The sequence below is a fragment of the Elephantulus edwardii genome, unplaced genomic scaffold, assembly GCF_000299155.1.
Source record: "Elephantulus edwardii isolate Elephantulus edwardi_28Jun2011 unplaced genomic scaffold, EleEdw1.0 scaffold00126, whole genome shotgun sequence".
Classification (NCBI taxonomy): Eukaryota; Metazoa; Chordata; class Mammalia; order Macroscelidea; family Macroscelididae; genus Elephantulus; species Elephantulus edwardii.
In genome coordinates, this window is record NW_006399876.1 from 4,507,492 (window position 1) to 4,535,379 (window position 27,888).

The 27,888-nt window shown below is 57.1% G+C and overlaps 1 protein-coding gene across 2 annotated transcripts; it reads right to left on the reverse strand.

The window, feature by feature from the left end:
• Positions 1 to 34: 34 nt before the first annotated feature.
• On the reverse strand, positions 35 to 27,888 carry CTTN (cortactin). 2 transcript variants are annotated; one of them, XM_006893223.1, is made up of 16 exons: positions 27,784 to 27,888; positions 27,581 to 27,654; positions 24,216 to 24,345; positions 19,786 to 19,896; positions 18,314 to 18,368; positions 15,780 to 15,890; positions 14,188 to 14,298; positions 13,617 to 13,727; positions 12,300 to 12,410; positions 10,730 to 10,785; positions 8,011 to 8,080; positions 7,093 to 7,241; positions 3,046 to 3,135; positions 2,257 to 2,425; positions 1,641 to 1,712; positions 35 to 171 (listed from the first exon to the last, which is right to left on the reverse strand). In XM_006893223.1, the coding sequence occupies exons 1-16, from the start codon at positions 27,865 to 27,867 to the stop codon at positions 35 to 37; spliced, it is 1,641 nt and encodes a 546-aa protein (XP_006893285.1). In that variant the 5' UTR covers positions 27,868 to 27,888. The 2 variants fall into 2 exon arrangements, with proteins under 2 accessions (XP_006893285.1, XP_006893284.1); XM_006893222.1 differs by lacking the exon at positions 12,300 to 12,410 and having other exon boundaries at positions 27,784 to 27,867.

Here is a 27,888-nt window from a genome sequence, read left to right on the forward strand (position 1 = left end):
GAAGGAGAGATGCCGGCGAGGCCGGCGGGGCGGCTTACTGCCGCAGCTCCACGTAGTTGGCTGGGAAGAGCCCGTAGCGGCCCTTGCAGACCCCACGCCACCAGCCGTCGTCAATCATCTCGATGTTGGTGATGATATCATCGGGATCAAAGGAGATCTCATCGTCACCCGCTGTGAGGGGGGCACAGGGAGGTTAAAGCAAAGGACTTCACCTGCTACGCCGAAGAGCAAACCATGGGGTCAGGCTGCCAGAAGCCGCCCCGGGGAGGAGGGCAGCCTTCTACAGGGTCCCGTCCATGAGGACTGGGTGGGCACAGACCACGGGAGCCCTTCAGAGCAGCACACAGGCCCTCAGCAGAGGCGTGCCCCCTCCAGCAGGGACAGGTCCTGGACAGGCTTATCTGAGCTCCCATCCCTGGCAATGCCTATGGCCAAACCCACTTAGCAGCTCTGAGCAGAGTGACCAGCTCGTGTATTCCTGCAAAGGTCCCGACCTGAAAGCCCCACAGAGCAGCTGTACCTGTCCTGTAGGGCTGCAGAGTCAGATGGACTGCCCAGCTCCTCAGCACACCACCACATGGCCGAGGGGACAAAGACGGGCATGCCTGGCTGAGGGTGCGGACAGGGGGGATCCCCTGCACCGGGCATCAGAACCGCAGCATCACAAGTGCTCACTGACCCCACTTGTCAGCAGGGAGTCTGGTGGGCACCATACCAGGTGTCACACCACATCTATGGCCCTCCTGCACCAAGCTCCATGATGGCAGGCTGGTGCCAGGCTGTCCCCAACAGCACATGAGCTGCCCAGCCCAGCCCAGCCGGTCCATGGACACTGAGTGGCACAAGGGGGAGGGAGGCATGGGCTCCCACCGGGGTTTTCCTTGTTTTTGAGAGCTCATTGGTGCTGTTACGATGCTGGTACGTGTGCACGCGCTGTTGTCACCGATGCCAGAGACTGGTGACAAAGGCAGCAGGCAGTGTGTGTGCTGCTGCCTCTGACCCGCCTGAGACAGAGGACACCACACCATGAGACCAACGACAGGACAGAGCGCGTGTGAGAACGCGTGTGTGAGAGCACGTGTGAGAGCATGTGTGAGAGCACGTGTGAGAGAGCGCGTGAGTGGGTGTGCACTGTTGACAGTGGTGAAAGGACAGCATGTGCACCTTCTGCTGCCCCTGAAAGCAGAGACTGTGGACAACAAGGAGAACGACAAGGGAGACTGTGCTGTGTTTGTGGCTGGTACCTCTGATGTCAGAAACTGACTAGCAGGGTAGACTGAGGGTGTGCATGCTGTCTGCAATGTCGGCACGCCTGTGTGCAACAGGGGGTGGGGAGAGAGAGACGGGGGTTGGGAGGGAGAGAGAAGGGGGATAGGAGGGAGAGAAGGGGGATGGGAGGGAGAGTAGGGAGAGGTGGGGGATGGGAAGGAGGAGGGGGATGGGAGGGAGAGGAGGGGATAGGAGGGCGAGAGCACACAAGAGCGAGCACGCACACATACAATACATGAGGCGGCTGATGGCACAGGTGGAGTCTGGACAGGTAGAGCCTAGCTAAGGGGACACACGACCCTGGCCCTACTGAAGTGCTCGTGCCTGGCCCGCCCCTCCCCAGTGGGCGGCCAGTTGTCAGGGTGGCTCACCAGCCTGGTAGTCGTAGAGGGCGATGGCCGTGATGCCCAGCTCGTTCTCGTACTCGTCATAGGTGTTTTCCTCTGAAAGGGACAAGAGCACGTGAGCGGCAGCCCCACTGTGACGTCCAGACACCTCACCAGGCTGGGGGTGGGGGTGGGTGGATAAAGACCCTCCAGTGTTCTGCAGAGGTCCTGGGGTTCAGGCCCTATAGAAGGACATGAACCTCCAGGGGCGAGATCCAGACCCTGTTATGAGGACTCTGTATGTTTTCAGAGTCCCCCAATACTTACCGCCCAGGTGAGAAAGGGCAGGTCACAGAGCTGGCAGGTGGCCTCATTTGACCTGTGCCACTTAGGGACCCTCAAAACTTGTCTAACAGGGTCTCACAATGAGCTAACACCAACCCCAGAACCCTCTCAGGTCACACCTCAAGGGGAGGGTGCCCATGTCAGACGCACCACATGCTTTGAAGGGACCACTTGAAAAGTCATAGCCAACAGAGTGTCCGGAGGCCATCATGTGCCGGGGTCCTCAGAGCTCGAAGCTCTGTCCTTGAAGACTCCCCCGCAGCGGCCCAAGCATGTCCTGCCCTCCACCCCGCCGAGGGGTGATGTCACCCCGCACCTGTGTGGTACTGGGCCTGGGTGTTGGTGGTCTCGTAGACAGCCTCGGGGGCATAGGCAGTAGGGACCTCAGCCTCGCAGTAGTCGTCCGTGCTGTACACGGGCTCAGGGTCCTGTGCGGAGCTGCTGGGGCCTCTGTAGGCAGACTCTGCCCGTAAGGAAACAGCATCCTGGGAAGAGACAGACACATCTCAGCACTGTGCCAGCTTGGGAAGGACGCACACACGCCCAGCCAGGGCAGAGACCGCGGCGTGGAGAACCGAGGCTGCAGCACTCAGGAGGACCCCTCCTCCCACAGCCTCACACCTGCACCACCCCACTATTCCTTAAGGCTCCTGGGCTTCTCGATTTCAGATCCTTCAGCCCCAGCTGGCCTGGGCAGCCAGACCTGTCTGACAGGGCCCCACACCACGGGGATGACGAGAGCTGTTGTAAGCAGACCCTCCCTTGAGCACCTGGGCCAATGTGCAGATGGAGGAATGAGGGCTCTGGTGCCCAGCACTGAGGGAGTCGGGGGTGGTCAGGGCCCATGGGAGGGGATCCATGGTCAGAGAATGGGGGAAGTGCCAGGAAGATGACACCAGTAAAGATGGGCAGCTGAGAGCCGCTGCCCCCAGCAGGGATATCTGACTGTCTGTCTCTGTCTCAGAGACACACACTCCTAGGTGGACACGAAGGACCCTGGGTGTCCAGAGTGGGAGCAGGCACTGAAGGACTCCTGCTTGACGGCGGGGCTTGATCTCAGGCCGAGGGTCAGAGACCTGCGAGCAGCATGGAGCCAAGCACCCACCTCGTACACGGGGCTGGAAGGTGGCTCCTCGGCAGCCGGCTGGGGCGTGGGGGACACGGGAGGCGTCTGCTTCTGGGCTCTGGCTTCCTCCTGCGATTGAAGGACAAGCAGTGACCAACAGGGTCGCTGGAAGACGGGGACAAGCCCACGCTGGGCGCACGCCATCACAGGACACTGGGACTCTGAGGAAGGGGGCTCTGGTGGCCTAGTGGTAAGGAGCTGTGCTGTAATCCCAAACACAATCGGTTCAAATCCATGAGCTGCTTCACAGGAGGGTGGGCAATTTACTGACTCTGAAAACCCGCCCAAAGGTCCGTTAGTGGGGCACTTCCGACTCAAACAGCAGACACACCACCACGTGCTGTGAGTCAGGCTCGCCGGACCCAGGGCCTCATGCCCACGGGGTGCTTCCAAGCCACCACCCAGGAAAAGCCCCAGACGGGGAGGCACACCGTGCACCCCACCACACCCGACTCGGCTCAGACGACGCACACTGAGACCTCTGAAATGATGGGATTCGGACTTAGTGGGGAGCTGAGGGTGTGAAGAAGCTGTATGAGCTGGGGGGTAGGGTGGGGTGGTGTCAGCAGACAGAGGGCCCCCCGAGATGCCATGTCCCAGTCCACAGGCCTGTGACTGGGGTCTTACAGGGCAAAGGGCATCCAGGAGGACTGAGGTGGGAGACCCGCTGGATTATCACAGGGTCCTGACCTGAATGAGGCAGGCCAGAGTCAGGGGAGCTGACCAGATGTGGGGAGGCACCATGTGTCACGGCATGTGGGTGTCACTGGCCCTGGAGGAGGAAGGGCAGCATCTGGAGTGCCCATCAGACAGCGCTGGCCTCCAGGGTGAACTTAAGGTGACCAACACCAGCTGCTTTAAGCAGCAGCTGTGGAAGCTACATCCCGAGCTGGAAAGGGCAGCGCGTCCTCGGTCCTCTCAGGTGGCCACGGCTCCGGAGACGACGTCACACCCAGGGACCCACAGCCATCTCTTCCCCACTGGCCAGGCCCCCGCTCTGCCTGCCTCCCTCAGCGGGGACACAGATAAGCAGTTCCCTTCCATAAGAGTCAGCCCTCGGACACCTTCCAGGCAGCTCTCACTTCCTGCACCGTCACCAGGAGTCGGCAGGGACCTGCCGCAGCGGTCTGAGGCCGGTGGGACGGGGACGAGAGTGGTGGCAGAGCCTGCGGGCCTTGCTGGGAAGATGGCCCGTGTTCCTGCTGCCAACGAGATTCTGACTCTGATCAACCCGTGGGCCAGCGCAGAGCTGGCCAAAGGGTGTCCCAAGTGGTCACTTTCGGTCCAGCAACTAAGTGCATGCTTGCTGCTGGCCGAGAGGTGGGCAGTTCTAACACCGTCTGCTCTGTGGGAATATGATGACGACATGATGAGGAGGGGGCTCCGTCAACACGACAGCCTTGGACACCCCCGGGGAGCTCTGCCCTGTCCTCAGGGCCCTGACCCTGTCCTGGGCGTCACAACTACTGCTCCACAACCGCTTTAGTTGGGATCCACACAGCACTTTCCCACAGTCAGCACGTGGGCTCAGGCCGCACGTCCCGGTCAGCAGCCAGCCAGACACAGACAGACAGACAAACACACACACACACACCCCACCCTGGCACCTCTTCACCCACCGCACACTCTCCTACATCTTCTCACAGACCTGACGCCCTCTCCCAGGGCCGGGGCCTCCCCCCGCATGGCACCTCTTCTCCCAGGGCCGGGGTCTCCATGCCGTCTGGGCACTGACACAGGAGTGAGGAGTGGAGGGAGGGAGAGGGGTGTGTCTGTCTGTCTTGAATACTGTGAATGAAGTATGTTACCAGTATGTTACTGAAACCTGTGAAGGCCAACAGAGGACACTATACATATTAAAAAGATGAGCTGGCAAATATTCTTTACAAACAGTAAGAAAAGTTTCCTGTTATTAAACTGGACAAATCAATTCCCAGCAACCCTCCACTGGGTTTCCAAAGCCCTCGCTCTTCATGGCAGGAGACTGCCGAGGAGTCACTGGGGGATCTCAACTGCCTTTGGGTTAACTGTGCACCCAAGTGTCTGCTCCAGCGGTTAGAGAACATTTAACAAACTGCAATAATGTATCAGAAATTTTTACCAACAGGGTGAAAAGAAAAACCTACTGACTGGGAATAAAATATGTGGCAATACAATCTCAGACAAGGTTTTTATAATAAAAGTTTACAGGACCTCCACAAGAAGACTGATAACCCAATTATAAAATGGGCAAAAGACAGGGAAGGACTTTTCACCGAGGAAGATAATTCAGATGGCCAAAAGACACATGAAGAAATGCTCAACATGGCTGGCAGTAAGAGATGCAAATCAAAACCACAGTGAGATCCCACCGCATCCCAGTAGCAGTGGCAAGTGAAACAGGACAGCAAGTAACAAATGTTGGAGAGGATGAGAAGAGACTGGAACTCTCAGTACTGCTGGTGAGACTGTAAAATGGTACAACCGCTCTGGAAGGCTGTTTGGTGTTTCCTCAAAAAGCTAAACATAGAAATTCTGTATGATCCAGCTATTCCACTGCTAGGAATATACTCCAAGAAAAAAGAACTGAGACCCAAACGGAGACTTGTACACCAGTGTTCATAGAGTTATCCACCATCAGAAGAACGTGGAAACAGCTCAAATGTTCAACCACAATCCAACGGACTGAGAACGTGCGGTACACTCCCACGATGGACTGAGAACGTGCGGTACACTCCCACGATGGACGATCGTCCAGTCCTCGTGAGCAATGATTTGGGAAATGACTACATAACTTGGGAGGGAAGGAAGAGCCTTATGCTGAGTGAACTGACTCAGTCCCACAAGGACTGTCCAAGGCCCATAAATTTTGTATAAGAACATTACTGTAGAAAGAGAACTGGTCAAACGCGTGTGAGGATCTGGGGTGGTGGAGGGAGAATAGAAGGGGGAGGATAAATTGGGCGGAAACCATAGGGTCGCACGATTTGGTGGGTGGAGGGGTAAAGGAAATGGGAAAAGATCCGGTGGGGGTCTGGAAAGACAAGCTAATGTGGGTGCAGTTCAATGGAGTCGGTAAAACATGATGAATGGGAATGATTGTATGAAACATAATGCATACACACTTTGTAAGCAAAGGAATATAGTTAAAAACAACAAAAATAAGAAGAATAAGCGCTGTAGTAACAGAATCTGCCGCCTCCTATCTCCCTGCAGGTGGGGTTGGAGTGCTGGTGTGTGGCGTCGAGTCAGAACCGACTCACAGTGGACCCTCCAGCGGGCTTTCAGAGGCTGTAAATCACATGGGAAGAGACTGCTCGGCCCTCTCCAGCACCGGGGCTGGGGGACTTGAACTGGCTGCTTCTGGGTTGGCAGCCCCTCCCCCGGCCACCAGGTGTGTCGGTGGCATGCTTTCCGATCTCACTGCAGCATGGTTTCTCGTGATAAGGTTCTCAGGGACATACATTCCTTCTGTGGAGTTTTCAGAGCCCCTGTCCCAGAACCGGAGGATGTGGACTGTAGATTTACCCAGCAGCCCTTGTGGCCCAGTGCATGGCGAGCTCAGCAGAGCAGCTGCCCACAGGTCGGTGGTTCCACCTCAGAAGCCGCTCCACAGCAGAAGCGGAAGCAGGCTCCTCCCATAGACGTAGACTGACAGCCTTGGAAAAGGCGCCTGGGAGAGGTGCCGGTGAGAGCGGAGACCAAGACCCAGGAGACACAAGGGGCCAATGCAGTGGACAGAAGAGGCCAGAAGGGCCCGGCACCCGGGCAGGCACACTCAGGCCCCTGGAGATCTGCTGTCGGGAAGGCGCTCTAGGGTGCAGCATAAAGGGCTTGGCTGCGGAGCAGTGCAAACCTAGTCTACTCCATGGCACAAGGGTGAGGCCACAGCTCTGCAGAGAGGACAGCCTCACAACCCACGGGCCAGCTCCACCTTGTCCTGGGGTGTGTGAGCTGAATGGGTTTTGGCATGTGTGGTCCCCGTGGCCGAGTTCAGAGGAGGGCCTCGAGCCGGCAGTCCCTGCCCTCCCAGCCCTGGCCCCGCACCTCCAGCTTCCGCCGGGCCTCCTCCTGCTCCTGCTTCTCCTTGGCCATCCTCTGCGCCCGCTCTGCCTCAGCCTTCCGTCGGTCCTCCTGTTCTCTCTCCTTCGCCAGGTTTTCAAAGTTGGCCCTGATGTTGCTGGTCTTGCTGTTAACTGCAGAGAAAAGACACGTGAGACCTCAGGACAGAGGCAGCGCCCTGCCTTGGGTCAGCGCCTCTGCCCTGGGACAGCATCCCTGCCTCAAGTCAGCGCTGGCCTCAGGACAGCACCCCCACCTCGAGTCAGCGTCTACTTCCAGACAGAGCCCCTTCTTCAGGGCAGCAGGGGCCTCTAACAGCAAGGGTCCACCCACCACACTCTCCTCACTGCCCTTCCTACAAGGGCCAAATCTGTGACCAGGCACAGCCTGCCACCCAAGAGCTGTCACAGCCTCTTAAATCCCAGCTCTCCCTCACAAAGGCACGACCACATCCTAAACCCCAACTAAACGACTAAGGGGGCTCTGGTGGCCCCGTAGGAAGAAGCTGCACTGCAATCCCAAAGTCAAGAGATTTGAATCCACCAGCTGCTCCACAGGAGAAGAATAGGCAATCTCCTGTACAATTTACTGCATGTGAAAACCTGCTAGGGGTCAACTCAGACTTGACAGCACACAACAACAAGGGCAGAAATCAATGTGAGGACAACACTGTCTCCAACAAGAGCTACAAACATGCGCAGCCCTGCGCCGTCTGTCCTGACATCGCAAAAAAGGGCATTTTAAGAAAGTGACGTTAACCTGCAATCACTTTCTTATTTTTAAATGTTAGTAAAATTGGCTTTGATTCCCATCTGCAAACAGCAGCAGTTAAAATGCACACAAGAAAAGCAGTACCTCGGGGCCCATGAGGATCTAGGGGTGAAGGGGTCCCACATCACCCACCTGCTTCCACAGGGACTGTCTTCTGGTAGGTGGAGGATACCTTGGAAACGTCTTCAAATGTGGACGCAGTCTAGACAAAAAAGCTCGTCAGTGAGGCTGCCCACCACGCACATTGTCCAAGGCAGGGAGGTGGGTGGTGGGCCTACGAGTCAGTGTCAGGACACAAACGCATAGACCTGGAGCCTGTGTCTGCACCTCCCCAGGGCACTGCCAGCTCTATGGACATGCCCTCTCCGGCCTCACCATCATCCCCAGGGACACCCCCACCCCTGCTCCTGGGTTTGGTAATGTGGCAAGAGTCTGGGACAACAGCATGTGAGGACATTCTCAGACAGGCGTGCTGTGCAAACTGCACCACTGTGCAGGATGTCCAGAAGGAGAGATCTGAGCACACAGCCAGGGGCTGACTCACCTCTCCACTCTCCCTGGGCCTCCATCACCTCTCTGCTCTCTCCAGGCCCTCCTGCCTCATCACCTTGTCACCTCTCCATTCTCCCAGGACCTTCCCGTTTCATCACCTCTCAGCTCTCCCTCCCCTTTCCACTCCTCCCCTCACCTCTCCTCAGGACCTCTCAGCTCCTGTCTGAGGCTAAGCACCTGGCCACCCCTTGGGCACTCACACTGTGAGCCAAGCGAAGCGGTCCCTAAAGCAAACCTCTTTGAGGTGCTTTCCACTCAACTCTTGTGGCTGCTGCGAACCCACCTACAGAGCTGCAGCCAACGCCTCACTCTCACCCCCACTCTGCAGTGTGCTGGGATGGCCTTGGCTCAGCCCTGGGAGTGACATTCACCCCTATGTCTGGTCTTGCCCTCAGCTCACCTGTCTCCTGACCCCCATTCTTCCAGAAGCACTCCTACCTGTCCTGCAAAATTGCACTCAGGCCCTGACTCCTCAGAGCCTGTCCCTGACGCTTGGCCTGACTCACGTCCCGTCCTTGCCCCAAGCCTGCTGGGATGATGCCTGGAGCCCTGGGACATGCTGGGCTCCCAGGGTGAAGGGTGTGTCTACAAGGTGGAATCTGGGCTTAATGAAGGGGGACTGTTGAGGGCCACCCTGCCTCAGGGACAAGTATAGTGGGGTCGGAGCCCTCACACCTCTGGCTGAACCGAATGGATATGGGAAGTGCCCCCTGCCTGTGTCTGCATGCGTCCACACGTCACTATGATGCAGGCTGGAGAAAGCATCACCTAACAGTCTGTGGTGGGACCATGGCCGCTGACCCCAACCAGGGCTGAAAGTCTCAGAGCTGACTCGAGGGAAGGGGTTCCTCTCACAGGCTCAAGGCTGTCCAGCAAAGCTGCTCCCACAGTGGACACACTCATTCCCCTACTGTTCAGCACCACAACCAGTGGCCACGTGCAGCTCCCAGGTTCAACCAACATGCCTAGAGTCCCCAAGGCACTGACTTCCCATCTGACTTGTCGTTTTATCAGACAGCCACATGCCGGGTGGTCCTGGCTCTGAGCTCTATTCTGATGGAGGGGCCTGGAGGGCCGGCAGAGCCCAACCTAGTCTGGACTTCCCATAGAAGGATCTGGAGGCCACCAGAACACAAGCCTGTCTGGACTCTGGGTTTCTGAGCTGTACACTGGGACAGACAAGGATGGACAGTGCTACAAGTACAACCCACACCACACCCTATCAAGGGACGTGGAGGGCCAGCAGAGGCTAGGCCTGTGTGGACTTCCCATCAAGGGGTCGAGGGGTCAGGGGAGACACCAAAGGCTGGGCTTGTCTGGACTCTGCTTTTCAGCTGTCCCCTTGTCGGGGACAGACAGGAATGGGCAGTTCTGCAAGGACAACCCACACCCAAGCACACCACCACCTACATGGCTCCAAGTCACTGCACCCCTCCACCAGTGCCCGAGACTGCCAAATCTTTACAGTAGAGTCTGCCTATCTCCCTCTCACAGAGCGGCCGGTGGGCTCGTTAGGGCGTGCATCACAGAAACCACCACGCCACCAGGGCTTCTGCAACTAGGACCCTCGCTCACTGCCATCCAGTCAGAGCTCACGGCTGACACGTCACTGAGTTCCAAAGGCTGGAAATGGCATGAGAAGAGATGGCATCCCAAGAAGCTGGTGGGTTCAAATCCCCAGAGGGCAGCCTTTGGGTCAGCAGCACATCTCCTGGACTACCCTACAAGATGGCCCACGACAAGTGGGTGGACAATGGCGGGGCATGGCCTGGCACCTGGAAAGCACAGCTCAGACTCCAGCTGGTGCTGCAGTGGGAACAGGGGTGCCGCTGCAATGTGCACTTGTACCCCTGACGAACCCTCCTACTGATGGCCCAGGTCCTCGCCACGTCACCAATTAGCCCAGCAGGGATGCCGGAGAAGGCCTGGTGGCCCCTTGTCAAGAATGGCCACTGCATGCCCGACGGAGCCCTTCACGACAGGCTATAACGCGCACAAGGACACACGAGAGGAGCAGGGTCCTCTGTCCGACCCACACCCGCTGCAGCGAGCAGGGAGGGCGCCTGGAATGGGCACTGCGGGGAGAAGGGAGCAGAGCACCCTCCCACTGAGGGGCTGCACAGTCCCGGGGCCACAGGACGTACAGACATCTCTGAGGGGACAAGTGCCCCGCTCTCTGGATTTGCACATCAACAGAGAAGAAATAAAACGTGTGGGGCCCAGCCGTTCTCTGACGAGGCGCCCCGAGCTGTGGCCCCTGCTTAGCGGCAGGGCCCCTGGGCCGACCGGCGACACTCACCTTGTCCATGCGGTCCTTCTGCACCCCGTATTTCCCACCGAAGCCTTTGGAGTAGTCTGGAAAGGGCACGAGAGGCTTGTTTCAGGTGAAGGTCATGCTGAGTGCTGACCACAGAGGCATGCAACGGGGTGGGCGGGAGAGGACGGCGGGGTGGCCAGCCCGGGGGCCCCGGCTCTACCGTGGTGTGAGGACTGTGGTGTGGGGCCCGGGCAGGGAGAGGCGGGAGGGGAGCATGCTATCTGCATTCCCGGGGACAGGGACAGTGGGGTCTGGGGACGTGCACAGCGCTCCGGGGGACAGCACAGACTTCACACCCAGCGCCTCGTGCCCATGCGCCGTCCTAGCGAGCACCTGGCCGAGGCACGGCTGCAGCCTTTCCTCTTTCTCAAGAAAACAAATGCCACGTGGGAGTTCTGGCAGCCAAACACGGACCACGTCAAAATCACGCCGTGCACGGTCACGGCCTCGCCAGCCCACGCCCACTGCATGCGACGTGCGGGCACTGCCGGGGAGGCCCGCGGCTGAGTCGATGCTGACTCACAGCACAACCCGACGGGCATGGCTCCCAGGGCCGCGTGGCTGCCATCTTCAGGGGAGCACACTGCCAGGCCTTTCTCCCTGGGCGCCGCTGGCAGACCTCACGCCCGGTCCCAGCACCTGGACACAGCCCGGGACTGAAGGCCACAACCTGCATGAGCCTGTAGTCAACAGCCAAGCGCCTGGGCCAGCACCAGGGGACAGAGGCTGGGTCAGGCCTACGTCCCGCTCTGTCCAGGTTCTAGTGACAAAGGCTGAAGGGGACACCAGTCGAAGAAGAGGTGAGCCTGCCATTCCAACTCCCAGCACGTACACAAAGCCTCTTTTTCAGCTTTGTACACAAAATGTTTGGGATCTGGGTGAATACAGTGTCATCAAAAACAAACAAACAACAGACAACAAAAGCCTTCCTGCCCTGGCCAAAACAAAAGAGACCGAGAGACAGAGGGACACAAAACCACAGTTGACACGCCTGCCTCAGGCCCTCACTGGCCAGTCGGGCTTCACCAGGGCCTTCTGTGTGGTGAGGGCGGGGACACTGCCACTCAGCCAACCGAGGAGAAAACCCTGAAGACCAAACCCACTACTGCAGTGGGGCCCAACTCAGACTCTGCTCAAGTGTCCAAGGCTGTGAATTTTGATTGAGGAGAGAGCCCATCTTTCTCCCCAGGAGTGCTTGGCACATTTGAACTACTGAACTTTTGGTTATCAGTGTGTGTTACACACGAGGCCTCCATATCCAGAGAGGACAACACAAAATCGGCCAGTGTGGGACCGCACTGGGAGACCAGACACTGGGTCCAGCACCTGGACTTGCTGGAGGACCCGGGTGTTGGGGGACAGGGGTCTGGGGCCCAGAGATAGTGCCACGATCTGCGGTCCTTTAAAAACATGAATGGTGGGGTGCGCACCCCGCTACCCTGCTCAGCATGGGGTGAGCATGGTGACCCATGAGGGCACTGGGCAGCACACGGGCCTGAAGTCTGTGCTGCCGGCGGCCACGCTGGGGACAGGGGCTGGTGTGCGACTGTGCCTTGCTGGGACTCGTGCTTGGCCAGTTTCTCCTTGTAATCAAACCCCACAGCGGACGAGTCCTGCCTCTCGGACTGAACACCAAATTTGCCTCCGAAACCGGCCTTATAGTCTGGGCGTCCACAGGTGGCAGGTAGAGAGAAGCACCGGGGAAGAGACATGGATTTAGTGGTGGAAGTGCGCAGACTTGCAGACGTGCTGACCCGCGCTGTGTAGGGGGCCTCGGCCAGCTCCACGCTCGGGGCTCACAGGTGGAGGGCAGGCCAGGTGTGAGAAGAGAAGCCTGCCCTCCCTCAGGAGGGGTGGCTCCGAGGCTGGCACGGATGGGGTCCCACCCAGCCCGCAGACAGGAGCCCACCCCACCACCCACTTCTCTGCCGGGAGGACGGTGGCACCAGACCGTGCCCAGGTGCAGGTCTCTGAAAGACCAGTCCCAACCTCCTCGTCCTTAAGTACTTTTTCCTCCCCTCAGTCCACTCTGTCCAGCACAAGGTCCCATTTCGTGGGGAGGAAGCACTTGTGCATAGAAAAGTGGGGTGTCCCTCAGCAGCACGACTTCAGAGCAAGGACTGCAGCTGCAGACACATCCCACACACTGCCCCTCCCTGCCAACGTGGGGTGGGGACCCCGCACAAACTGGGTCCTGTCTATGATTCCTGAAGACTGTACTCACTGCTGTCTATGACACACGGGAACCCTACACCTACGGGCTCCTGTGTGTCAGGAAGACCCAGAACCCCACACACACTACCCGTCTAACCTGGGGACCCTGCACACACCACCCCTTCCTCCCTCACTCCCTGCGAGAGATTTTGGCATGTATGTGTGCGTGTGGACCCTGCAGAGACTGGGGCGTGTGTGTGTGTGTGTGTGTGTGTGTGTGTGTGTGTGTGTGTGTGTGTTTGAGATTGATTCCCCGCAAGTGTGTGTGAGAGATATTCCGTGTGTGTATGTGTGTGCACGTGAGACTCCCAGGGACCCCGCGCGCACGCGCGCGCGCACACACACACACACACACACACACACACACACACACACTGCCGCTGCCTGTCAGTGATTCCCCGGGGACTCTGCACACACTGCTCCTCTTTGTCTGTCCATCTATGAGCCCCGGATGTGTAAAAGCCCGTGAATTTTAACACTAAGAATGTTGTTCAGACCTATGGTGGCCCAGGGCACATCTAACAGAGAGGGGACAGACAGATACACAGAAAACACAGCACTGGACAGCTTAAACCTGAAAGGAAAGAAGAACGAGTTTTGGGGCACTGGGAAGTGAGTTTCAGGGCGCTGGAAGGCGCAGGTGGAGTGGGAGTACCTTTCTGGGACTCGTGCAGCTGCACCTTCTCCTGGTGATCCCAGCCAAGGGCACATCTGTCTTGTCTGTCTGTCTGCACACCAAATTTTCCTCCAAACCCTTTCACATAGTCTACACATGCAACGAGAGGCCACAGCAGGTGTTAACAGCCAGCAGGGAGAGGAAGGCAGGTCTGTAACACAGTCAGGCATACACGCCGGGCACAGTGGCCCTGTCTCTGCAGCCCCACGGACACCGCCCGGTAACATCCACTGAGGGTCTCCTCGGGCGTGACCTCAGGCCCAGTCCTGGGCAGACAGAAGCACGGACACATGCGCCACACAGCACCACACACCACTGCAGACACACACGTGCAAAGGGGCCAGACGGCAGCTCAAAAACCCTACATGGGTCAGGTCTGGACCTCCAAACATCCGACAGTGGGGGCAGGACTGGCTCTTCTGTGTGGACCTCCGCTCACTCGCAGAGCTGTTCACTAGGAAGGCCTGGGGGTGAGCCTGCATCCCCCACCCCACCTGTCTATCAGGGTAGGCGCCGCTACCGTGGGAAGAACAGAGGAAAGTGGAGACACCTTTCTGGGACTCGTGCTTCTCCGTTTTGCCTTGGTACTCGAAGCCAACAGCACTCTTGTCCACTTTGTCCTTGTCAATCCCGTATTTGCCACCAAAGCCTTTGGAGTAATCTGCAAACAAGAAACAAGACAGTTCACCTGCAGCAACAGGCCAGCAGATTCCGCGGAACCGAGACTCAGGGGCGGAGGGCCACAGCAAGGACCGAGCCATGGGAAGCAGAGAGGTGCCCCTTAATGACAGTGGTCAGATTCAGTGGTGGCCTCCCTTGGCGTGTCTGAGACCGGCAGTCCCCAGCAGGCCCCCACAGGCCCCTCTGCTCCATGACCGAGAAGGTCAGTGTGCTGGGAAGATGTCCAAGAAACAAGGTAAAGAGCAAAGCAGCTCCGAGACACATCAGTTCTACTCAAAGCTGCGACACTCGAGATGCTGTTTTACACCAGAGTGTGTTACTGGGACACCCTTCACGACTGGCCTGGAAAGGGGCGCAGGGGCGGACCCAAGCCCCTCAGCACAGCACAGGCCAGGATCCCCAAGGAATGCTGAACCCAGAGACGCTGAAGGAAACGAGGACTGTCCTCCAGAATGGATAGAGGGGGCCTTCCCTGAAGTCAGCACCCTGAATTAGGACTGCTGGTCTCCTTAAGGGCGAGACCCAAACCGCCTTGCCTCGGAGCCCACAGCCAAGCCTCCTCCTGGGACAGCTTCCATCCCAGCTATATATCCTCCCCGCTCCACGCAGCACCCCTCCGCTTTTCAGAGCCTCCTGCCGATGCCACAGGGCAGGTGCCAGCTGACCAGCATCAGCCCTGGGACCTGTGGCTGCACCTTGAGGAGCTGTTTCCTGGGTTCTCCTTGAAGAGAAACGTACTGCCTCCCGACTTAGGAGACTGCTGTGTCCGGCTGGGGCTCCAGCAGGTTGAGGCGGTAGGTGCACGGTGGAGAGGACATCCCCTCCCTTCTCCTGCAGAGCTGCTGGTCGACTCAAACTATGCAAACCATGAAGCCACTAGAGCCTTTCTTCACGATAACAGGAAAGAGAGACGGCGGGCAGTGCGGCTGGCCGGGACTCAGATGCTTCTGGAAAGCTAGCCACTACACCCCGAGGGCGGTCCTCCACTCTGACACAGCTGGCCTGTCAGTGGTCAGTCGACTGGCCATTCAGACGGCAACGGGCCTTTTGGTCACCACTACTCTGTGAGCCAACAATTCCATTTCTAGAAGTTCATTCTCTGAGTAACACCGTCCATGTAAAGTACAGTCACTGTAGCTACCTCTCCAAGTGAAAGCCTGGATGCACTCGGGGACGCAGCTGAGTAAGCTACAGGGCTCCACGCAACCAGAGCTAAGGTGTCATCTCAAACAGAACAAGCACCCTGCACTCAGGTCGCAAGCACAGCAAACGCTGTTTGAAAATAAAAATCAGGGACAGGGTAACCTAACTTGTGGGGTGTAGGGAGCCCGTCCAGACTGTTTCTGTTTAATGCCAGGGAAGAAGCGGGAAAGGACCTCGCTTCTGCCAGGGGAGGAGGAAGACCAACCCGGTGGCCAGGCCCGCCCGCTGTGCCCGCAGTGGCCAGCCGGGACCACGTACCTTTCTGGGACTCGTGCTTCTCCGTCTTGCCCTGGTAGTCGAAGCCCACGGCACTCTTGTCCACACGGTCCGCCTGCACGCCGTACTTGCCGCCGAAGCCGCTCGAGTAGTCTGGGAGACACATGGCTGGGGTGAGTGACCGGCCACTCAGTGCTGGGGATGCTTATACAAAGGGGCCAGCCTGCCAGGCGCGCGGGTCAAGGCGGACTCGGACACTGGACGGGCCAGGCGGAGCTGCCGGTTCTCCGAAGCCGCCAACTTTTTTATATATATACTGGTTTGCTTACTAAGTTCGTACACATTGTATTTCATACAATATTTCCCATTCATTATGCTCTCTAAAATTAATCACTGAACTATGCCCACCATTACCCTGTCTTTCCAGAACCCCACCAGATCTTTCCTGTTTCCTTTAACCACCTCTCCCTCCACCCTCCAAACTGTGTGACGCTATCTTTTCCCCCTGCCATGCCCACCCCTCGGCTCCCACCACTCTCCCCTCCATGGACCCTCATACATGTTTTACTAGTTATCTATTTCTACAATAATGGTCATATGCAGTATTTTTTCCTATGAGACTGCATTAACTCACTGAGCCTAAGGCTCTCCGGTTCCTCCTAAGCCAATTTTAGAAACTGTTGCTCCCGCATACTGCGTGAATGTGCCACAGTTTCTCAAGCCATTCGATTGGTTGGACATCTGGGCTGTTTCTATGTTCTTGTGATTGTGAATAATGCTGCTATAAACATTAGTGTTCAAATCTCCGTTCATGTCTTAGTTCTAAGTTTCTCAGGGTATATTCCTTGCAGTGGGACAACTGGGACATATGGAATTTCTATGTTAAGCTTTTCTGAAAAAAACATCAAAACTCCCTCCCCAGTGGCTGTACCATTTTACAATCCTACTAACAGCGTATGAGAGTTCATCTCTCTAAATCCTGCCCAACATTTATTGCTTGCTGTCCTGTTAAAACTTTGCCACTGCTACTGGCGTGAGATGGTATCTCACTGTGGTTTTGATTTGCATCTCTCTTACTGCCAGTGATTTTGAGCATTTCATCATGTGTCTGTTGGCCAACTGAATGTCTTCCTCCGTGAAAAGTCTTTCCATGTCTGTGCCCATTTTGTAATCAGGTTATCGATCTTCTTGTGAAGGTCCTGCAGGATTCTGTAAACTTTTGTTATGTGACCCTTGTCTGAGATAGTATGGCCAAATCCTTTTCCCCAGTCCACAAGTTTTCTTTTCACCCTGCTGGAAAAAGTTTTTGATGCGCCCAGGGATTCAATCTTTAGAAGGCCTTATGCATCAAGTTTATCATCTCTTGGTTGTATATTTCTGGCTGTATTTATCAGCCTTTTTATACCACTCGCTATACCTTCTAAGCTTGGTCCCACTTTGTCTCTTACGATTGCTATGGTTTGGGGCTTTACCTCTCACTCTCTGATCCATCTTGAGTTGATTTTTGTGCCTGGTGAGAGGTGTGGATCCTGCTTCCACCTGCCTGGTCTATTCTTCCAGAGCACATGCTCCAGGAGCTGTGGTGGCCCACGGGCAGGTCTACCTGAACCCAAAGGCCACGACTCTCTGGTTTCTCAAAAGGACGATGGGCAATCTCCTCCTGTGCCATGTCCAGCTCGGAAACAGGACCAAGAGTTCTGTCTCAGTGGCAGGAAGTTTGAGTTCTTCCTCTGAACGGCTATGGATCTGATCCGTTAGAGGGCAGTTCTTGGCGTGAGAGAAATGCAGCAGCCAAGGACTTTAACAACGAGCTGCTCCTAACTGGTGTGGCCGTCGTGGGTTATCAGAAACTATCACCATTAATGAAACTGAAGTGGGTAGACACTCACCACTGCTGAATTGGACTGGCTTAAAAAAAAAGGAAAAAGAAAAATAGCTGCTCGCACTCAGGTCAGAGTGCAGGGAAAGCCAGAGTGAAAGCGCTCCACAGAGAAGGTCCTAAGCTCCCGAGATGAACGAGCTGAGCCCCACGCCCCCTAAGTGAGGCTCACCGCCCCACAGACTCAGTGAGACAAGCACAGCAGAACTGCAAGGGGCCCGGAGGGTGCTACAGACCAGCAGAACTAAGCCAAGAGGAACTGCCCCAGAGCAGGCGCCACGAGGGGGACTGTGCGGGATGCAAACAGCACTTCACTCCAAGGTTCCCATCTTAAAGGACAATGTTGCTTCCTGCTGATATTTCCAGAGGGAGAAGCTTCCCTGTGGCCGTGTGTGTGTGTAGCAGCACCTGTCAGAGGTAGTGGGTGTCTCCTGCATGCAATTTAATGAGCATCAAAGAACTTCAGATCAACCTGACCTGGCAGTGGGGCTCCCGGGCAGACAAGCCTCCCCGGGCAGGACCTGGACTCAATGAGGGGGGGTCCCCAGCAGACAAGCCTCTCCAGGCGAGGCCAGGACTCAATGGGGGGGGGGCTCCCCAGCAGACAAGTCTCCCCTGGAGGGGTGTACACAGTGTGCAGCAGCATCAAGCTGGGCCGCAGGCCCTGTCCGTGACTCTGGTGCCTTCCACAACTTACCTTTTTGCGAGGCGTGCTTCTCAGTTTTACCCTGGTACTCAAAGCCCACAGCCGACTGAAGGAAAAGAAGACAAGGCAACGACTTAGTTTCCAAACACCTCCAAAGCCATTGCTGATTCCACAGCACGAGAGAAAGGTTTTAAAACAAACCAACTTATTTCTGACCTTTGAGTTCCTAAGTCAAATGCACATCCAATCAGCATCACAAGATGTGAGCTCCAGGGCCATGCAGCAGGACACACTGTAATGTAGGGTCCGCCAACCCCGTTCCCGACTCAACACAGAACGACTCCCTACTGCCCACACCTCCATACCCGACTGTCACATGAGTTCCCCAAGCATGATCTCAACACCAGGAACAAGAATGGTTGTGGCTTCCTCAGTCGACTCCCAGGCCATGCCCAGGGTGGGCACCGAGCACACGTGCCGGCTTTATGAGGTTCCCCATCACCTCTTCTACAGAGTGCTGGTCAACAGCCCAGCCCTCAAAGTATATATGACAGCCCCGAGCCAGAGTGTCACGGACTAGAAGGAATGACACAGACATGGTGCACTGCCAGGGTGGATCTGTGTTCTGCCTGTGTCCCTCACGGGTCAGTGACAATGGGCACGGCCAGGTGGACCTGTGTCCATCCTGTGTCCCTCACGGGTCAGTGACACACAGCGGGACCCTGGGCACACCAGGCAGACCTGCGTCCAGCCTGTGTCCCTCACGGGTCAGTGACAATGGGCACGGCCAGGTGGACCTGTGTCCATCCTGTGTCCCTCACGGGTCAGTGACACACAGTGGGACCCTGGGCACGGCCAGGCGGACCTGCGTCCTGTGTCACTCACTGAACCAAGCAGCAGTCATCAGTGGCACGCCAGAGAGTACACAAGATTCCTAGTTGGTAGCACACACCAGGACTCTGGGCAGTGCCAGGAGTGGACCTGTGTCCCAGCTAGTCACCACCACACTGGGGATAAATGAGGGGACAGGTCTCGCCTGAACTAGCTTGACTAGGTGAAGGCTGGCAGGTACTAGGGTTCCTCAGGGGACAGCTATCCTGGATGTTTGGTGAACAGAGGACTGCAGGGACCTGGGAGCAGACAGCGAGTGGCTGCTCCAGGCCTGGTTCTCACGCCCTCAAGCCCACCGCCACCCCGTCCACGCACAGAGCGCTGCAGACAGCTGACGGCCCCTCTCGCCTCCACGTGTCTATCTCTCTAGAAGCAAACTGTCCCACTGGCCTCCTACGGAGTGGCTACTGGGTTCACTACTGGTCACGTGATGAACCTCTGTGCCACCAGGGCTACCCCACGTCGTCACCCTGTCAGGAACCACGGGCACCTCACGAGTGTGCCTGCCCACCACCACCTGCAGCCACTGACAAGTCAGCAGCATCTCTTTGGGGCACATCGAGGTTAGGAACACTCAGCTCTGGAGGGCGCACCACTCCATGTTCCCCCAAACCCTCCAGTCGTCCACTCACCTGGTCCACTCTGTCCACCTGAACACCGAATTTGCCTCCAAAGCCCCGGACGGAGTCGACCTGGGAGCAGTGCTTAGAGAGCGTGGACTGGTACTCATGGCCGACAGCTGACTGAAGAGGAAGCGAAGCAAGTGTTACACATGAACGTCACTACCTCCCCAACTGTCCAGTGCAGGGGGCGAGGGACGTCTACACCTTCCGTGGACACAGGTGCGTCTCGCTGAGCACACGGGCCATGACAATTGTGGGGTTCAGACTTGGGCAGAAACACAAGCTGTTTTGTCAGCACCTTGGCTGCAGGGCCCCCAGGTCCCCCAAGTTCTGGGGCTCCCTGACAGAGTGGGAGAAGGCAGAGCTTCAGCCAGCCCGGTCCACACACACCACGCGTGAAGCCCCTGGACGCCAGAGTGCCATCATACCAGCCCCAGGCAGAGGTCCTAGTGCACGCATTTGGCCTGCACAGAGCTCCTGGCCAGGCCACGTCACCCTACTGTAACGCGTCCCACGACGCGGAGGCCGTGTCAGCCGCACGGTGCGCCCCGAGCTGTTAGGGGACTGCTCTGTCACTTCATTACTCTGGGTTTGGTTCTTGAATATGTGCATCGTGGTTGGCTGGATTCATGTGTCCAGGGCACATTTTGGGTGCAAAGTATAGACCCAGACTCAGCATCAACCAAGCAGGTCCGCTGTGGCCAGCCACTTGTGAGACAAGCACGTAGTCCCAGTGCCACCAATGTCCCCGGCAAACACTCGGTGCCATCAGCTTTATGGGGCCTCTGGCTTCCCTTCCCGTTCAGCAGAGCTGCCGTGTGACAGAGACCCCCATGGTCCCCAACAGCTGATCCACAGTCTCCACTCGGCCTCCCCTGCTCACCTGCCCACTTCTCGTCCTCGGGCCCCTCCAGGGCCAGGCCGCCACAGCTCCCTTCGGAGAGGGTGTGGCCCACAGTGACCGTGAGGACAGGGACCTTGGGAAGGCCTGCAGCACCAGTGCATCTGCTTTCTTCAGGACTCCACTACGTATGTCCACTAAGGGGGTCCCCTCGCCCCGCAGTGTCCTTCAGCCCACACTCGGACCTTCAGGGAACCGCTGGGTATGGGATGTAAACACAGCAGCAGTCTCTTCTGAGCCGGCAGGAGCCTGAGGGTACCAGGTCTTCCCGCAGCCCAGCAGAAAGAGCATTCACCCACCACGCCAACGGTCACTCTCCCTCCTTACGCTGGCCGGACTGTCACTCGGCCTACCCCCTCCCCACTGATGCATGTCAATTCAAGGTCTGAGACCTCAGGGAGAAACCAGCGGCCTCAGCCACCAGTTTCCCCAAAGACAAGCCCTTGGGGTACCCCAAACACCCCAAGCCACACCAAAAGTCAGAGGTGCCATCAAGAGAGCCTTCTTTGGTGCAACTACTATGGAAGGTGGTCTGGCACTTTCTCAAAAAGTCGGAAATTTATACCATTTGACCCAGCAATTCCACTACGAGGAATATACCCTAAAGAAACCAGAGCTGCCACGCAGATGTGTGTGCACTAATACCCACGGCTGCATTATTCACAACAGCAAAGAGATGGAAGCAAAGTGCCCATCAACAAACGAACGGACAGAAAAACCACGGTACGTCCACGCAACGGGACACTATGTAGCACTGAAAAACAAGGAACTTGTTCAACACTACACAACGTGGGTGATTTGGAGGATATTAAGCTGAGTGAAAGATCTCAGTCACAAAAGGACAAATATTGCAAACACTTATTAAACAGAACTGACATGGATACTGGGGAGGAACGAAAAAAAGGGATGAATAATGAATAGTGCATTGGAACAGAGAAAGGAAAGAACGATTTAAAAAGAATGTATGATTAGGCATTACTTGCATAACAACAGTCTAGAATAAGAGGTGCATAGCAAAGTGGGCTGGGGGTGGGGGGGAAGTGGGAAGAGAGGAAATTGTAAAACAATGAATTTATTTTTTTAAAGTGAACTGGGGAGGGGGTAAGGAGGAAAATGTACAACAACGAATTGATGAAAATCCAACTTTTCTGTAAACTTTTGTTAAACTCACACACACACACACACACACACACACAACTAAGATGCACCAGGGGGTGAGGAGGTGGGAAGAGAACCTTCTTCTATATAAGCCCATGAAAACGGTTTGAGAGACCCCTCCTACGAAGACAGCACTGAAAGTGAAGAAGGAAGCCCCTGCCCCTCCCAAAACAAAGGCATTAAAGTCCAAGGAGGCCGCCTGAAGGGCGTCCACAGCCTCAAGATCCACACGTCACCCACCTTCCGGCGGCCTAAGGGACTGAGACTCCGACGGCAGCCCAAATGCCCCCAGAGAGCGTCCCCAGGAGAAACAAGCTTGACCGCTACGCCATCATCAAGCTTCCCCGACCACGGAGTCAGCCATGAAGTAGAGAGATGGAAACAACACACTGTGCTCACTGTGGAGGTCAAGGCCAACACGCACCAAATCAAACAAGCTTTACAGGAGCTCAGTGACACTGACATGGCCAAGGTCAACACCCTGATCAGGCCTGATGGAGAGGAGGAGGCCTGGGTTCCACTCACTCCTGACTATGAAGCTTTGGGTGTTGCCAATAAATTTGGGATTATCTCAACTGAGTCCACCTGACTAATCTAAATACAATTTTTTCTCACGAAACAAAAAAGAGAATCTTCTTCCAAAGACCCAGTTAGGGGCAGCATGGCAACCAGCCAGCTGTCTGATGAGGACGCTTTATCCTGGAGACTGCCTCTAGTGACAGTGACAAGATCCATCTATCACCGTAAGACCAGAGCAGGGACCCCGAGCCTCAAACCGAGACCCACTGCTGAGAGTAGCCACACTCCCTGAGAAGAAGGGGTGCCAGCTCCCAGCGTCCACAAGAGGCCCCTCCACCCTCCTGCCTCGCCCGGCCCACCGTGTCACTGCCGTCTCTATCACACAGTCAGTTGTTAACACAGCCAGTGTGAGCTCAAAGTCACCCTGACACGGAGCAGGACCATCTCGGGTTCCCAGGCAGTGACGGTGCCGGGTGCAGGCCACCAGGTTTTCTTTCTCAGAGTAGCCAGTGGGCTCCACTCGACAAGCCTTCGGTCAGCTGCCAAGTGCTTACTCACTGCACCACCAACATACACAACACACTCTGCAGCAGGGGGATGCTGGAGGTGGGGGAGCACCTCAGGGGGCGGCCAGGTCCTCACTGGGCAGCAACCTGTCTGCACCCCATCTCTGCTCCCTGAGCGTGAGGACATGGTCGGGGTGTCCCCAAACCTGCTGGCACTTGTCCCTGCCCTTAGCTGGGTAGATGGGAAGTGAGGCGCCCTTGGCCCTCTGCACCCTGCCCTGCTCCCTGGGAGTGTGGACACGGGGGGGTGTCTCATCTCTTCTGTACCCCACCTCTGCGGCTTGGGAGTATGGGTGGTATGTGAGTACCCCCAGGCTCTTACACTCTACCTCTGTCCTTTAGAGTACAGACATGGTTGGGGTACCTCCACTTCCTCTGAACCCCACTGCTCCACAAGGGACTGAACATGACTGGGTTGCTCAGCAGGCGCTGTGCACCCCATCTCAGCTCCCGGGGATGTGGATGTTGTGGGGCTCTCATCTCTTCTGTACCCCACCTCTGCTCCGTGAGGACGTGGCTGGGATGTGGGTACCCCTCCACTGACACAGCACTGGGACGGCAGCATCTCTGTCCAGCTCAGATGTCCCATCTGATCCGCGCCCACACCAGGGTCGGGTGTGGAATTACAAATGGGAACTCGATCCTGGCAGGGCATCCACTTCCATGCCCTGAACCAAGCCCACACCTACCGAGACCAGTCAGCAGCTCACAGCTCCAACAAGAGTGTCCAACGCAAGGACGCTCGAGCGTGCAGTCCATCTCCTCTAACTGCCCTCAACGGGTGGCCAGAACTAGTCCTCCAAAGCTAACCTTCCTGGACCTGAGAGAGCCGACAGTGCTGCCTGGACACACGGATGGCCGGAGATGGCTCCCGTTGGCATCTCCAGAGAAGCAGGGATCCCACGGGAACAAGCCCAGGCTCGCTCGCACGTGCTCACGGGCACAAGCAGACTGTCAGAACTGACCCCCACTGCCTGCTAGACACTGGAGGGAGGCCAGCTCTCCTTCGGGGGCGTCAGTACTGACAGGTGGGTTGGGTCCAGAGGGTCTACATGGGAAGTGGTTGGGGTGAGCACATCTGCAGTCTTGGTGTTTCCTGGAAGTGTGTCCTGGGCACAGAGCTGGCACCAGCTGCCCATCCTCCCCTGGCCCCCCCGCACCCCAACCCCAGTGTTTGCCTTCCAAGAGCGTCCCCACTGATGGAAGCACAGTCAGCTAAGGGGCCAACTCTGGCCAGTTAGGCCAGAGCGCAGACTCCGAAAGGTCGCAAGGCCAGCACGGCGCCAGCCACTCACCTTGTCCATCCGGTCCTGCTCCACGCCGAACTTCCCTCCGTAGCCATGCGAGGCTTTGGGTCCCGTCTCCAGCTCCTTCTCCTTGAGGCTCTGGTGCTCCTGAGACACGTTCTCTCGCAGCTTGTGAATGCTGAGGGGAGAGCAGGTCGGCTGGGCAGGATGGCCCTGTGCAGCCTCACCACCGCGGGCAGGGTGCAGCCTGCCACACCCCGTCCTTCCATGTCCCCAGAGGCAGGGCTCTGTCCCCACATGTGCAATGAAGAACACACCGAAACCCGGCTTCAGACTGCACATCCTCAACGCCCCCTGCTCAGAAAACAGACGCAGTCTTCCCTGGAGACAAGGGCAGGGAGCCTTCCTCTCCACCCCCAGGTACGGGGTCTCAGTGCCAACCGAGTGCAGAAAGCTGGCGTGCAGCCTCAGCCAGAGACAGGATGACATGGCCGACCCCTGACCTAGGCCACCCAAGGCCACCAGTGTCCACTCAGACTGAAGTGCTCCAGCCGGGCCAGCCTGGAGGCAGAGCGGGCAGGTGCTCGGCCCACAGCCGCTCCAAGCAGGCACAGGGCTGTCGGCAGGTTCCCAGCCACAGCACGTCCACCTCCGCTGAGGGAAGGTCCCTGGCCTCCCACACTGCACACACCACTCGGACAACAGCACGCTCGCTCCCCGGCCGGCCGTCAATGCGGTGCTGACTGCAGACTTCCTCGGCACGCCAGGGCACACTTCACACACTGCAGCCTGGAGTGAGCACGGCTTTACATGCGCGGGGGGAGCAAAGAGCTCTCGTCACCAGCTTTGTCACGGGCTGTTCCTAGGTGGCAGCCTGGTACCACCCCACAACGGCAGAGGCTGGGAGGCCTGCATTTGAACATCAGCCCCGGGGCACGGTCTCTGCAGCCCAGGTGAAGCCCCCCATGTACGGGGCTGGGAGATGTGCAGATCACCAACACCAGTGGACAAAGGAAGGAGGTGCAGGGAGACCACCTGCCCCTCAGAGCAGGAGACGAGCACTGTCCTGGGCGCCGGGAAGGACCACAGACGGAGAACTTCTGTCAGAGTTCTCATCAACCAGAGGCTGTCAGCCTGCTGACCGTGGGGTCATCCCGGGTCTGCTCTGACACCTCAGTCCTCCAGCCCTTCCCAGCCTCAAGCTGCCTGTGAGGGAGGCTGGAGGGGCAGTGCTGCTGCCCGAACACGGCACAGCCAGCAAAGAACAACTAGTTTTGTGCAGACTCTGCGGGAGGGAAGATAAGCTGGCCACACCACCAAAGCCGAAAGCCGCCTGGTCACGAGGACACGTCACAGTCAGCGTGGGGGCGTCAATGCTGACCCCGGCAGAGCCTGAGATAGAAGTCCGGGCCACTGAGCATCCAGAACCTTCCGTCCTGACAAAGAACAGCGCGAGGGCGGGCACGGGCGGGGCGCCAGGTCAGGAACAGCGCCGCACCCCCATTCGGGCCTTTTCAGAGGAAAACAACGCTTCGGTTTCAGCTCACAGTAGCCGGCTGTCAAATCCTGCAGTGCAGTCATTTCCAGACAATAAAATCAAAGGGGGCGGGGTTTAGGCTGAAGCTCTTCAAAAACAGCTCGTGTTTCAGGAACCTCCCGCGTGTAGCATGGAGCCGTGGGGAACGTTCCGATGCAACCCAGAGCATTCCAAAGTAGACCTTCTAGGATGATGCACGGAACCAGAACCCAGACGGTGAAGAACGCGACCACAGATGGACAAGCAGTCCATATGTTCAGCATGAGCACATGTACAGACACGTGTGAACGTGCATACATGTGCAGACAGGTACACATGTAGTCAAGAGCCCTGGCGGGGCATTAGGCAAGCGCTCAGCTGTGAACCGGAAGGTCGGGTTTTGAACCCACCAAACAGCTCAGAAGGGTAAAGACCTGGTGGTCTGCTCTGCACAGGCAACAGCCGAGGACGCTGGAGGCAGGTCTACTGTCACCGAGCATGGGGGACCACGGTGGGTGACAGCACCCACCACTATTACACACACCCCCCACCACCACACGAGGTCATGCCGGCATCAACCTCACAGCAGCCAAGCACCCGTGTCTGTGCACACATCATCTACTGTACAAACAGGTATGTACGTACATACACACACACACATGAATGATTATGTCTATCTCCACGTACGGGAGCTCTGGTGGCTCAATGGAAAGGAACCGCACCGCCAACGCAAAGACATGTGGTTCGAATCCATTAGGTGCCCTATGGGGGAAAGATGGGTAATCAACTTCCCTGCAGCCCTGACAACCCGCTGGAGGGCCAGCTACGAGTCGGTTTGGACTTGACAGTAAACAACACCACCCACACACTCCATGTCAACTCTCACCTGCTGTGGAACAAGTGTGTAAGGGCATCTGTGTGGACACTAATGTGCGCTGTTAGGTGCTGTCAAGTCAACTCTATTAACTCCTATCAACCCCAGGAACAAGGCATCTATATAAAAATGTGTGTGTGTGTGCGCATGCGCACACGTGCATACATTGTTGTGTACCGTGTAGTCAGAACCGACGGTTGACCTTCCGAAAGGCTGTCAGAGGCAGGTAAACTGCACGGGAGGAGACAGCCCATCCTTCTCCCTCAGAGCAGCTGGGGGCCTCGAACTGTGTGCCTTCAGGATTGGGGTGCAGCTGCGTACCCCGAGGCCACCAGAGGTCCCTCACCCACATACATGCACATACATCTGTATCTCCATATGTTACTGACACAGGCATACGAGCTGTAGCTGGCTGGATGACACCAGTCACCTGCTACACATCTGAGAGCTGCCCAATGAATAAGGGGACAGAAGAACGGACGCCTCTGAGCCGTGGGGTTGGAGCCAAGTGCTGAAGATCCCAGACTGCCTAAACAACCAACGGGTAAAGGAAAGGACGCAGCTGTGTGCCCCGGCAGTTAAGGACAGCAAAGCTGCACCTCACACCCTGAGGGCATGTGGTCAGGAGACTGCTCCTTGGAGAGAGAGTGGACGGTCAGCGAGAAAGAGAAACTGCAGCCAAGAGCCCAGTGGGGTCAGAGAGGATGTGGACGGTTCAGGTCAGTGAGTCGCACTCAAGCCCACAACACCTGACGACAACACTGGGTGCATTCACATCTACCGTCACCACGGTGTGAGTGTGCACAGGTGCCCGTGGAAGCACCGTGACTACCTAATGCACAAACGTGTGCAGGGCTCTGCGTGCGTGTGAGTAAGGGTCTGTGTATGGACCTGGACGGGGATATACAGACACCTGTCACCTACCAGCTCAGCCCCACAAGGGAAGCACCTCTCTCACATGAGGGGACCACAGGCCTGGCCAGCATGTTTTCATCCTTTGGGACAGACATCACCATGACTTACTTGATATGCTCCTGGTGTCCCGACCCCTGCACGGTCTTGGCTCCCCATCTCTGCTCTTTCTCACTCACATCATTCTGAAAAGACAAACCAGTGAGCAGAGGACCCCGCACGCCAGACAGAAGACCACCAACCAACCAAGGCGCCTGGCTGAAGGGAAGCCGTCGCCTCAGGGAAACCAGGAGAATGGCAGACTGAACTCATACCACAAAGTCGGGGTCTGTCTCCCAGTCGTCAGCGCCATCGTCCTGGGTGATGGACACGGTGTGGCCTGCAGAGGCCTTCCACATCTGCAAGAACAAGACCAAGGT

Bases quoted from the DNA above. Each gene is read 5' to 3' on its own strand.
- CTTN (XM_006893223.1), bottom strand. From the start codon at position 27,867: ATGTGGAAGGCCTCTGCAGGCCACACCGTGTCCATCACCCAGGACGAT. The intron at 2,426-3,045 runs GTGGGTGCTTGG...GTCTCTTCCCAG, and splicing joins CTTCCAGCCCCGTGTACGAG to GATGCTGTTTCCTTACGGGC. The intron at 172-1,640 runs GTGAGCCACCCT...CCCCCCTCACAG, and splicing joins CCTCTACGACTACCAGGCTG to CGGGTGACGATGAGATCTCC.